The sequence below is a fragment of the Oncorhynchus mykiss genome, chromosome 28 (genome assembly GCF_057628025.1).
Source record: "Oncorhynchus mykiss isolate SJ-2025 chromosome 28, ASM5762802v1, whole genome shotgun sequence".
NCBI classification, from domain to species: domain Eukaryota; kingdom Metazoa; phylum Chordata; class Actinopteri; order Salmoniformes; family Salmonidae; genus Oncorhynchus; species Oncorhynchus mykiss.
Genome location: NC_143049.1, coordinates 44404662 through 44418386, shown reverse-complemented (window position 1 = coordinate 44418386; position 13725 = coordinate 44404662). Strand labels below are relative to the sequence as shown.

General features: G+C 46.6%; 1 protein-coding gene across 2 annotated transcripts in view; it reads left to right on the top strand.

Moving 5' to 3' along the window:
- Nucleotides 1–13725, top strand: part of LOC110508271 (pituitary adenylate cyclase-activating polypeptide type I receptor) — an 81868-nt gene that overhangs the window by 20484 nt on the left and 47659 nt on the right. For both annotated transcript variants that reach the window (XM_090226136.1, XM_090226137.1), the window contains exons 4-6: nt 4551–4661; nt 4791–4891; nt 8879–8976. In XM_090226136.1, coding sequence (XP_090082262.1) covers nt 4551–4661; nt 4791–4891; nt 8879–8976 — 310 coding nt within the window. The remainder of the gene's footprint in view (nt 1–4550; nt 4662–4790; nt 4892–8878; nt 8977–13725) is intronic.

Here is a 13725-nt window from a genome sequence, read left to right as displayed (position 1 = left end):
CAGTGCTACTGTCTTCCTGTCTAGGGTCACTCTCCTGCCTATGGCAGTGCTACTGACTTCCTGTCTAGGGTCACTCTCCTGTCTATGGCAGTGCTACTGACTTCCTGTCTAGGGTCACTCTCCTGCCTATGGCAGTGCTACTGACTTCCTGTCTAGGGTCACTCTCCTGCCTAGGGTCACTCTCCTGTCTAGGGTCACTCTCCTGCCTATGGCAGTGCTACTGACTTCCTGTCTAGGGTCTCTCTCCTGCCTATGGCAGTGACTTCCTGTCTAGGGTCACTCTCCTGCCTATGGCAGTGCTACTGTCTTCCTGTCTAGGGTCACTCTCCTGCCTATGGCAGTGCTACTGACTTCCTGTCTATGGTCACTCTCCTGTCTATGGCAGTGCTACTGACTTCCTGTCTAGGGTCACTCTCCTGCCTATGGCAGTGCTACTGACTTCCTGTCTAGGGTCACTCTCCTGCCTAGGGTCACTCTCCTGTCTAGGGTCACTCTCCTGTCTAGGGTCACTCTCCTGCCTATGGCAGTGCTACTGACTTCCTGTCTAGGGTCACTCTCCTGCCTATGGCAGTGACTTCCTGTCTAGGGTCACTCTCCTGCTTATGGCAGTGCTACTGACTTCCTGTCTAGGGTCACTCTCCTGTCTAGGGTCACTCTCCTGTCTAGGGTCACTCTCCTGTCTAGGGTCACTCTCCTGCCTAGGGTCACTCTCCTGTCTAGGGTCACTCTCCTGTCTAGGGTCACTCTCCTGCCTATGGCAGTGCTACTGACTTCCTGCCTAGGGTCACTCTCCTGCCTAGGGTCACTCTCCTGTCTAGGGTCACTCTCCTGTCTATGGCAGTGCTACTGACTTCCTGTCTAGGGTCACTCTCCTGCCTATGGCAGTGCTACTGACTTCCTGTCTAGGGTCACTCTCCTGTCTAGGGTCACTCTCCTGCCTATGGCAGTGCTACTGTCTTCCTGTCTAGGGTCACTCTCCTGTCTAGGGTCACTCTCCTGACTAGGGTCACTCTCCTGACTAGGGTCACTCTCCTGCCTAGGGTCACTCTCCTGTCTAGGGTCACTCTCCTGCCTAGGGTCACTCTCCTGCCTAGGGTCACTCTCCTGCCTAGGGTCACTCTCCTGTCTAGAGTCACTCTCCTGTCTAGGGTCACTCTCCTGTCTAGGGCCACTCTCCTGTCTAGGGTCACTCTCCTGCCTAGGGTCACTCTCCTTTCTAGGGTCACTCTCCTGTCTAGGGTCACTCTCCTGCCTATGCAGTGCTACTGTCTTCCTGTCTAGGGTCACTCTCCTGTCTAGGGTCACTCTCCTGTCTAGGGTCACTCTGCTGCCTATGGCAGTGCTACTGTCTTCATGTCTAGGGTCACTCTCCTGCCTAGGGTCACTCTCCTGCCTAGGGTCACTCTCCTGCCTAGGGTCACTCTCCTGCCTAGGGTCACTCTCCTGTCTAGGGTCACTCTCCTGTCTAGGGTCACTCTCCTGCCTAGGGTCACTCTCCTGTCTAGGGTCACTCTCCTGTCTAGGGTCACTCTCCTGTCTATCGCAGTGCTACTGACTTCCTGTCTAGGGTCACTCTCCTGTCTATGGCAGTGCTACTGACTTCCTGTCTAAGGCCACTCTCCTTTCTAGGGCCACTCTCCTGTCTATGGCAGTACTTCTGACTTCCTGTCTAGGGCCACTCTCCTGTCTATGGCAGTGCATCTGACTTCCTGTACACTGTAATCATCTCTCCTGCCTATGGCAGTGCTACTGTCTTCCTGTACACTGTAATCATCTCTCCTGGCTATGGCAGTGCTACTGACTTCCTGTCTAGGGTCACTCTCCTGTCTATGTCAGTACTATTGACTTCCTGTCTAAATCAAATCAAATCAAATTTATTTATATAGCCCTTCGTACATCAGCTGATATCTCAAAGTGCTGTACAGAAACCCAGCCTAAAACCCCAAACAGCAAGCAATGCAGGTGTAGAAGCACGGTGGCTAGGAAAAACTCCCTAGAAAGGCCAAAACCTAGGAAGAAACCTAGAGAGGAACCAGGCTATGTGGGGTGGCCAGTCCTCTTCTGGCTGTGCCGGGTGGAGATTATAACAGAACATGGCCAAGATGTTCAAATGTTCATAAATGACCAGCATGGTCGAATAATAATAAGGCAGAACAGTTGAAACTGGAGCAGCAGCACGGCCAGGTGGACTGGGGACAGCAAGCAGTCATCATGTCAGGTATTCCTGGGGCATGGTCCTAGGGCTCAGGTCCTCCGAGAGAGAGAAAGAAAGAGAGAATTAGAGAGAGCATATGTGGGATGGCCAGTCCTCTTCTGGCTGTGCCGGGTGGAGATTATAACAGAACATGGCCAAGATGTTCAAATGTTCATAAATGACCAGCATGGTCGAATAATAATAATAAGGCAGAACAGTTGAAAGAAACTGGAGCAGCAGCACGGCCAGGTGGACTGGTGACAGCAAGGAGTCATCATGTCAGGTAGTCCTGGGGCATGGTAGTGCTACTATGGCAGTGCTACTGACTTCCTCTCTAGGGCCACTCTCCTGTCTATGGCAGTGCTACTGACTTCCTGTCTAGGGCCACTCTCCTGTCTATGGCAGTGCTACTGACTTCCTGTCTAGGGCCACTCTCCTGTCTATGGCAGTGCTACTGACTTCCTGTCTAGGGCCACTCTCCTGTCTATGGCAGTGCTACTGACTTCCTGTCTAGGGCCACTCTCCTGTCTATGGCAGTGCTACTGACTTCCTGTCTAGGGCCACTCTCCTGTCTATGGCAGTGCTACTGACTTCCTGTCTAGGGCCACTCTCCTGTCTATGGCAGTGCTACTGACTTCCTGTCTAGGGCCACTCCTGTCTATGGCAGTGCTACTGACTTCCTGTCTAGGGCCACTCTCCTGTCTATGGCAGTGCATCTGACTTCCTGTCTAGGGCCACTCTCCTGTCTATGGCAGTGCTACTGACTTCCTGTCTAGGGCCACTCTCCTGTCTATGGCAGTGCTACTGACTTCCTGTCTAGGGCCACTCTCCTGTCTATGGCAGTGCTACTGACTTCCTGTCTAGGGCCACTCTCCTGCCTATGGCAGTGCATCTGACTTCCTGTAGTGTCCCTATAATAGCTCTGTAAAGCAACACTCCCTTTGCCTCTGTTTCTGTTGACAACATCAGTGGGGAGGAGAAACATCAGTCAGCCTCAGACTGACTGCAGGAGAGAGAGGAGTATAGCAGAGCTGGGGATAGACTGTCTTATTAGCTTGTCTGGTTGAGCTACAGCTTAAAGCAGCTACTGTCTCAGGTTGACTGTAGTCCAGCTGTCTCACACTTCTCTAGGACATCATGGTGTGATGTTAAAGGCTCAGTAGATGTCACTCAGGTCTGTTGTTTTTATGCTGTTTCTATGGTCATTTAAAGGGATACTGTGAAATTAGCAATGAGGCCCTTTATCTACTGACCCAGAGTCAGATGAGGCCCTTTATCTACTGACCCAGAGTCAGATGAGGCCCTTTATCTACTGACCCAGAGTCAGATGAGGCCCTTTATCTACTGACCCAGAGTCAGATGAAGCCCTTTATCTACTGACCCAGAGTCAGATGAGGTCCTTTATCTACTGACCCAGAGTCAGATGAGGCCCTTTATCTACTGACCCAGAGTCAGATGAGGCCCTTTATCTACTGACCCAGAGTCAGATGAGGCCCTTTATCTACTGACCCAGAGTCAGATGAGGCCCTTTATCTACTGACCCAGAGTCAGATGAGGCCCTTTATCTACTGACCCAGAGTCAGATGAAGCCCTTTATCTACTGACCCAGAGTCAGATGAAGCCCTTTATCTACTGACCCAGAGTCAGATGAACTCGTGGAAACCACTTTTATGTCTCTGTGTCCAGTATGAAGGAAGTTGCAGGAACTAACTAATTGCTGGAGGTCTATGGGTATCTAGTAGATATGCATAGCGCTGACGCTTGTTTGCATTGGCTCCCGAAACTACCTCTACCTTCCTTTGTACTGGACACAGAATCCTGAAATATTATTCAGATCAACACTAGTCATTCCCCTCAAGAGGGATTGCATTATTACTTGTGATAGTGTGTGTGTTAGTGGGTGTGTGTTAGTAGGAGTGGGTTAGTGGGTGTGTGTTAGTGGGTGTGTTAGTGGGTGTGTTAGTGGGTGTGTGTTAGTGCGTGTGTTAGTGGGTGTGTTAGTGGGTGTGTGTTAGTGTGTGTGTTAGTGTGTGTGTGTTAGTGGGTGTGTTAGTGGGTGTGTGTTAGTGTGTTAGTGGGTGTGTGTTAGTGTGTGTGTTAGTGGGTGTGTGTTAGTGGGTGTTAGTGGGTGTGTGTTAGTGGGTGTGTTAGTGTGTGTGTTAGTGTGTGTGCCTGTGCGTGTGTGTTATTCACAGTGATAGTATAGACCTGTTTAATTGGTTAGCTCTGGGTCTGTCTGTCTGGCTCAGTGCGCCTCGCTCGTCTCTGGTCTTTAAAAGATCATTGGCTTCATCCAGACCACCAGACAGAGATCCTGCTATTGTATGAGAAACTGGATATACCCTGTGTGTTTCAGGCTGTCCGTGGATGTGGGACGACCTGGCTTGTTGGCAGGATGCAGCCGTAGGTGAAGTGGTATCAGTCAGATGTCCTGAAGTCTTTCATGACCTCCTGAGTCCTGACGATGGTTTGTAGCATGGCTTCTACTGTACTAGTGATTCAAACAGTATGGCTTGGCATATTTATATGGGTTGAAGTGCTATAGCATTTTGTAGATTGACGTGTGTGTGTGTGTGTGTGTGTGTGTGTGTTTCAGAGATTGGTTGGATCAGTAGGAACTGTACAGCAGAGGGCTGGTCAGAAACATTTCCTCACTACGTTGACGCCTGTCTGTCAGACGATAACACCACCAGACCGGTAAGAACCTAGAACCTAACCTCTAGAACCTAGAACTAGACAGGTAAGAACCTAACCTCTAGAACCTAGAACTAGACAGGTAAGAACCTAGAACCCAACCTATAGAACTAGACAGGTAAGAACCTAGAACCTAACCTCTAGGACATAGAACTAGACAGGTAAGAACCTAGAACCTAACCTCTAGAACCTAGAACCAGACAGGTTAGAACCTAGAACCTAACTTCTAGAACCTAGAACTAGACAGGTAAGAACCTAGAACCCAACCTCTAGAACCTAGAACTAGACAGGTAAGAACCTAGAATCCAACCACTAGAACCTAGAACTAGACAGGTAAGAACCTAGAATCCAACCGCTAGAACCTAGAACTAGACAGGTAAGAACCCAGAACCCAACCTCTCGAACCTATAACTAGACAGGTAAGAACCTAAAACCCAACCTCTAGAACCTAGAACTAGACAGGTAAGAACCTAGAACCTAACCTCTAGAACCTAGAACTAGACAGGTAAGAACCTAGAACCTAACTTCTAGAACTAGACAGGTAAGAACCTAGAATCTAACTCCTAGAATCAGACAGGTAACAACATAGAACCTCTAAAACCTAGTATATAGAACCTAGAACCTTCTTTCACCTTCTTTTTTTTTATTTTTATACTTCCGTTGAACAGTGCAAACAGTAGAACCATGTGCTATTCTGTCTCACCCAGGACATATACTATGTTCTATAACAGTGTCTCTCTGTCTCTCCCAGGACATATACTATGTTCTATAACAATGTCTCTCTGTCTCTTCCAGGGCATATACTATAACAGTGTCTCTCTGTCTCTTCCAGGACATATACTATGTACTATAACAGTTTCTCTCTGTCTCTTCCAGGACATATACTATGTTCTATAACAGTGTCTCTCTGTCTCTCCCAGGACATATACTATGTTCTATAACAGTTTCTCTCTGTCTCTTCCAGGACATATACTATGTTCTATAACAGTGTCTCTCTGTCTCTCCCAGGACATATACTATGTACTATAACAGTTTCTCTCTGTCTCTTCCAGGACATATACTATGTTCTATAACAGTGTCTCTCTGTCTCTCCCAGGACATATACTATGTTCTATAACAGTTTCTCTCTGTCTCTTCCAGGACATATACTATGTTCTATAACAATGTCTCTCTGTCTCTCCCAGGACATATACTATAACAATGTCTCTCTGTCTCTCCCAGGACATATACTATGTTCTATAACAGTGTCTCTCTGTCTCTCCCAGGACATATACTATGTTCTATAACAATGTCTCTCTGTCTCTTCCAGGGCATATACTATAACAGTGTCTCTCTGTCTCTCCCAGGACATATACTATGTTCTATAACAGTGTCTCTCTGTCTCTTCCAGGACATATACTATGTTCTATAACAGTGTCTCTCTGTCTCTCCCAGGACATATACTATGTTCTATAACAGTGTCTCTCTGTCTCTTCCAGGACATATACTATGTTCTATAACAGTGTCTCTCTGTCTCTTCCAGGACATATACTATGTTCTATAACAGTGTCTCTCTGTCTCTTCCAGGACATATACTATGTTCTATAACAGTGTCTCTCTGTCTCTCCCAGGACATATACTATGTTCTATAACAATGTCTCTCTGTCTCTCCCAGGACATATACTATGTTCTATAACAGTTTCTCTCTGTCTCTCCCAGGACATATACTATAACAGTTTCTCTCTGTCTCTTCCAGGACATATACTATGTTCTATAACAATGTCTCTCTGTCTCTCCCAGGACATATACTATAACAGTTTCTCTCTGTCTCTTCCAGGACATATACTATGTTCTATAACAATGTCTCTCTGTCTCTCCCAGGACATATACTATAACAGTTTCTCTCTGTCTCTTCCAGGACATATACTATGTTCTATAACAATGTCTCTCTGTCTCTTCCAGGACATATACTATGTTCTATAACAATGTCTCTCTGTCTCTCCCAGGACATATACTATAACAGTTTCTCTCTGTCTCTTCCAGGACATATACTATGTTCTATAACAGTGTCTCTCTGTCTCTTCCAGGACATATACTATAACAGTTTCTCTCTGTCTCTTCCAGGACATATACTATGTTCTATAACAATGTCTCTCTGTCTCTCCCAGGACATATACTATGTTCTATAACAGTGTCTCTCTGTCTCTCCCAGGACATATACTATGTACTATAACAGTTTCTCTCTGTCTCTCCCAGGACATATACTATGTTCTATAACAATGTCTCTCTGTCTCTCCCAGGACATATACTATGTTCTATAACAATGTCTCTCTGTCTCTCCCAGGACATATACTATGTTCTATAACAGTTTCTCTCTGTCTCTTCCAGGACATATACTATGTTCTATAACAGTGTCTCTCTGTCTCTTCCAGGACATATACTATAACAGTTTCTCTCTGTCTCTTCCAGGACATATACTATGTTCTATAACAATGTCTCTCTGTCTCTCCCAGGACATATACTATGTTCTATAACAGTGTCTCTCTGTCTCTCCCAGGACATATACTATGTTCTATAACAGTTTCTCTCTGTCTCTCCCAGGACATATACTATGTTCTATAACAATGTCTCTCTGTCTCTCCCAGGACATATACTATGTTCTATAACAGTGTCTCTCTGTCTCTCCCAGGACATATACTATGTTCTATAACAATGTCTCTCTGTCTCTTCCAGGACATATACTATGTTCTATAACAATGTCTCTCTGTCTCTCCCAGGACATATACTATGTTCTATAACAGTTTCTCTCTGTCTCTCCCAGGACATATACTATGTTCTATAACAGTTTCTCTCTGTCTCTCCCAGGACATATACTATGTTCTATAACAGTGTATCTCTGTCTCTCCCAGGACATATACTATAACAGTGTCTCTCTGTCTCTTCCAGGACATATACTATGTACTATAACAATGTCTCTCTGTCTCTCCCAGGACATATACTATGTTCTATAACAGTGTCTCTCTGTCTCTCCCAGGACATATACTATGTTCTATAACAGTGTCTCTCTGTCTCTCCCAGGACATATACTATGTTCTATAACAGTGTCTCTCTGTCTCTCCCAGGACATATACTATGTTCTATAACAGTTTCTCTCTGTCTCTTCCAGGACATATACTATAACAGTGTCTCTCTGTCTCTCCCAGGACATATACTATGTTCTATAACAATGTCTCTCTGTCTCTCCCAGGACATATACTATGTTCTATAACAGTGTCTCTCTGTCTCTCCCAGGACATATACTATGTTCTATAACAGTGTCTCTCTGTCTCTTCCAGGACATATACTATAACAGTGTCTCTCTGTCTCTCCCAGGACATATACTATAACAGTGTCTCTCTGTCTCTCCCAGGACATATACTATGTTCTATAACAGTGTCTCTCTGTCTCTCCCAGGACATATACTATAACAGTTTCTCTCTGTCTCTTCCAGGACATATACTATGTACTATAACAGTGTCTCTCTGTCTCTTCCAGGACATATACTATGTTCTATAACAGTGTCTCTCTGTCTCTTCCAGGACATATACTATGTACTATAACAATGTCTCTCTGTCTCTCCCAGGACATATACTATGTTCTATAACAGTGTCTCTCTGTCTCTCCCAGGACATATACTATATACTATAACAGTTTCTCTCTGTCTCACCCAGGACATATACTATGTTCTATAACAGTGTCTCTCTGTCTCTCCCAGGACATATACTATGTTCTATAACAGTGTCTCTCTGTCTCTCCCAGGACATATACTATGTTCTATAACAATGTCTCTCTGTCTCTCCCAGGACATATACTATGTTCTATAACAGTGTCTCTCTGTCTCTCCCAGGACATATACTATGTTCTATAACAATGTCTCTCTGTCTCTTCCAGGACATATACTATGTTCTATAACAGTGTCTCTCTGTCTCTCCCAGGACATATACTATAACAATGTCTCTCTGTCTCTTCCAGGACATGCACTATGAGTCTGTGAAAGCTCTGTACACAGCAGGATACAGCACCTCTTTGGTCTCTCTCACCACCGCCATGACTATACTCTGCAGGTTCAGGTTAGATCTGGTCTCTCTCACCACCTCCATGACTATACTCTGCAGGTTCAGGTTAGATCTGGTCTCTCTCACCACCTCCATGACTATACTCTGCAGGTTCAGGTTAGATCTGGTCTCTCACCACCTCCATGACTATACTCTGCAGGTTCAGGTTAGATCTGGTCTCTCTCACCACCTCCATGACTATACTCTGCAGGTTCAGGTTAGATCTGGTCTCTCTCACCACTTCCATGACTATACTCTGCAGGTTCAGGTTAGATCTGGTCTCTCTCACCACCTCCATGACTATACTCTGCAGGTTCAGGTTAGATCTGGTCTCTCTCCACCGCCATGACTATACTCTGCAGGTTCAGATAACCGGCCACTAGGGGGCAACGGTTTGCATTATTACCATCAAGTAGTCTTCTGGCTTGCTAGGGTGTTTTGGACAGGGATGGTGTGTTTAAATTTTTTTTGCCTATCCCAAACTATTTAACTTAAACACTCGGAATGAATCCCTGAACTTACCCGTCAAGTTGTTTATGTTTTTCATTTTTTCTTCAATTTAAAAAAAAAAAATGTGGCATTTTTTATGATTATACAAATAAGACAGAACAGCAGGACAGAACACACAGATCCCCTACCAAATCAACCCCCCCCCCATGCTCTAACAGAACACACAGATCCCCTACCAAATCAACCCCCCCCATGCTCTAAAAGAGCCCCACCCCAACCCCCCATGCTCTAACAGAGCACACAGATCCCCTACCAAATCAACCCCCCCATGCTCTAAAAGAGCCCCACCCCAACCCCCCATGCTCTAACAGAGCACACAGATCCCCTACCAAATCAACCCCCCCCATGCTCTAACAGAGCACACAGATCCCCTACCAAATCAACCCCCCCCATGCTCTAAAAGAGCCCCACCCCAACCCCCCATGCTCTAAAAGAGCCACACCCCCCATGCTCTAACAGAGCCCAACCCCCCATGCTCTAACAGAGCCCCACCCCCCATGCTCTAACAGAGCCCAACCCCCCATGCCCTAAAAGAGCCCCACCCCCCATGCTCTAACAGAGCCCCACCCCAAAACCAGACTTAAAGCGGCATGATATACAATGAGTAATATATATATATTTTTTTTTATTTCACCTTTATGTAACCAAGCTAGTTGAGAACAAATTCTCATTTGCAACTGCGACCTGGCCAAAATAAAGCATAGCAGTGTGAACAGTCAACAACACAGAGTTACACATGGAGTAAACAATAAACAATAAACAAGTCAATAACATAGTAGAAAAAAAAGAGAATCTATATACATTGTGTGCAAAAGGCATGAGGAGGTAGGCAATAAATTTTTTTTTATTTTACCTTTATAAAAAAAATAGGCCATAGGAGTGAATAATTACAATTTAGCAGATTAACACTGCAGTGATAAATGATCAGATGAACGTGCACAGGTAGAGATACTGGTGTGCAAAAGAGCAGAAAAGTAAATAAAATAAAAACAGTATGGGGATGAGGTAGGTAGATCGGGTGGGCTATTTACAGATGGACTATGTACAGCTGCAGCGATCGGTTAGCTGCTCAGATAGCAGATGTTTGAAGTTGGTGAGGGAGATAAGTCTCCAACTTCAGAGATTTTTGCAATTCGTTCCAGTCGCAGGCAGCAGAGAACTGGAAGGAAAGGCGGCCAAATGAGGTTTTGGCTTTAGGGATGATCAGTGAGATACACCTGCTGGAGCGCGTGCTACGGGTGGGTGTTGCCATCGTGACCAGTGAACTGAGATAAGGCGGAGCTTTACCTAGCATAGACTTGTAGATGACCTGGAGCCAGTAGGTCTGGCGACGAACATGTAGCGAGGGCCAGCCGACTAGAGCATACAGGTCGCAGTGGTGGGTGGTATAAGGTGCTTTAGTAACAAAACGGATGGCACTGTGATAAACTGCATCCAGTTTGCTGAGTAGAGTATTGGAAGCTATTTTGTAGATGACATCGCCGAAGTCGAGGATCGTTAGGATAGTCAGTTTTACTAGGGTAAGTTTGGCGGCGTGAGTGAAGGAGGCTTTGTTGCGAAATAGAAAGCCGACTCTCGATTTGATTTTGGATTGGAGATGTTTGATATGAGTCTGGAAGGAGAGTTTGCAGTCTAGCCACACACCTAGCTACTTATAGATGTCCACATATTCTAGGTCGGAACCATCCAGGGTGGTGATGCTAGTCGGGCGTGTGGGTGCAGGCAGCGAACGGTTGAAAAGCATGCATTTGGTTTTACTAGCGTTTAAGAGCAGGTGGAGGCCACGGAAGGAGTGTTGTATGGCATTGAAGCTCGTTTGGAGGTTAGATAGCACAGTGTCCAAGGAAGGGCCAGAAGTATACAGAATGGTGTCGTCTGCATAGAGGTGGATCAGGGAATCGCCCGCAGCAAGAGCAACATGATTGATATATACAGAGAAAAGAGTCGGCCTGAGAATTGAACCCTGTGGTACCCCCATAGAGACTGCCAGAGGACCGGATAACATGCCCTCCGATTTGACACACTGAACTGTGTCTGCAAAGTAGTTGGTGAACCAGGCAAGGCAGTCATTAGAAAAACCGAGGCTACTGAGTCTGCCGATAAGAGTATGGTGATTGACAGAGTCGAAAGCCTTGGCCAGGTCGATGAAGACGGCTGCACAGTAATGTCTCTTCTCGATGGCGGTTATGATATCGTTTAGTACCTTGAGCGTGGCTGAGGTGCACCCGTGACCGGCTCGGAACCGGATTGCACAGCGGAGAAGGTACGGTGGGATTCGAGATGGTTAGTGATCTGTTTGTTGACTTGGCTTTCGAAGACCTTAGATAGGCAGGGCAGGATGGATATAGGTCTGTAACAGTTTGGGTCCAGTGTGCCTCACCCTTTGAAGAATGGGATGACCGCGGCAGCTTTCCAATCCTTGGGGATCTCAGATGATACGAAGGAGAGGTTGAACAGGCTGGTAATAGGGGTTGCGACAATGGCGGCGGACAGTTTCAGAAGTAGAGGGTCCAGATTGTCAAGCCCAGCTGATTTGTATGGGTCCAGGTTTTGCAGCTCTTTCAGAACATCTGCTATCTGGATTTGGGTAAATTTGTAGCTGCGAGGTGGACGGGGGGGGCGGAGCTGTTGGCCGAGGTTGGAGTAGCCAGGAGGAAGGCATGGCCAGCCGTTGAGATGAATTCAGGAATTTCCAAAACATTTCCAAAACATGTGTACCAAAGTAGCAGCATATGCACAGAATTGACAGATTTCTGGATATCAATTCTTGAGACGTTTTCTAAGATAGACATATATAGGTGAAGAATGTCAGAGTATGAAGCATACTCTGATGAGTTTTGTCTGAAAGTTGTTCACCTAAGTCCTCTTCCCATTGGTTCTTGAGAGTTCAGGGAATCCAGATTGTGGAAGTTTAATAACATGCAGATCACACTCATGCCCCCTCTGATATTTTTTATTTAACTAGGCAAGTCAGTTAAGAACAAAATCTTATTTACAATGACAGCCTACCGGGGAACAGTGGGTTAACTGCCTGTTCAGGGGCAGAACAACAGAACGACAGTGTGTTTTACCCTGTCAGCTCGGAGATTTGATCCAGCAACCTTTCAGTTACTAGCCCTACACTCAAACCACTAGGCTACCTGCCGGCCCTACACTCTAACCACTAGGCTACCTGCCGGCCCTACACTCAAACCACTAGGCTACCTGCCGGCCCTACACTCTAACCACTAGGCTACCTGCCGGCCCTACACTCAAACCACTAGGCTACCTGCCGGCCCTACACTCTAACCACTAGGCTACCTGCCGGCCCTACACTCAAACCACTAGGCTACCTGTCGCCCCTACACTCTAACCACTAGGCTACCTGCCGGCCCTACACTCAAACCACTAAGCTACCTGCCGGCCCTACACTCAAACCACTAGGCTACCTGCCGGCCCTACACTCAAACCACTAGGCTACCTGCCGGCCCTACACTCAAACCACTAGGCTACCGGCCGGCCCTACACTAACCACTAGGCTACCTGCCGGCCCTACACTAACCACTAGGCTACCTGCCGGCCCTACACTAACCACTAGGCCACCTGCCTCCCCTACACTCTAACCACTAGGCTACCTGCCGGCCCTACACTAACCACTAGGCCACCTGCCTCCCCTACACTCTAACCACTAGGCTACCTGCCGGCCCTACACTAACCACTAGGCCACCTGCCTCCCCTACACTCTAACCACTAGGCTACCTGCCGGCCCTACACTAACCACTAGGCCACCTGCCTCCCCTACACTCTAACCACTAGGCTACCTGCCGGCCCTACACTAACCACTAGGCCACCTGCCTCCCCTACACTCTAACCACTAGGCTACCTGCCGGCCCTACACTAACCACTAGGCTACCTGCCGGCCCTACACTAACCACTAGGCTACCTGCCGCCCCTACACTCTAACCACTAGGCTACCTGCCACCCCTACAGTCTAACCACTAGGCTAGCCACCTGCCTCCCCAAACTGTATGTACAGGTCGTTCAGTGAGGAGATCCCTTTTCCAGACCAGATAAGAAATTTGCCTACATGAACCACACAAGGTTTTTTTTTACCATTTTCAGAATAAGTGAAATACATGCTTGTCTTATTGTTGAGGGTAAAGATTTTAAGGAGAATGATTCCCCAAATACGGAAAGAGAGGAGAGAGTTGATCTGAGAATAAAAATATATATTTTCCTTTGTTTATTTTTTATATATATTTTTTTACCCTTTTT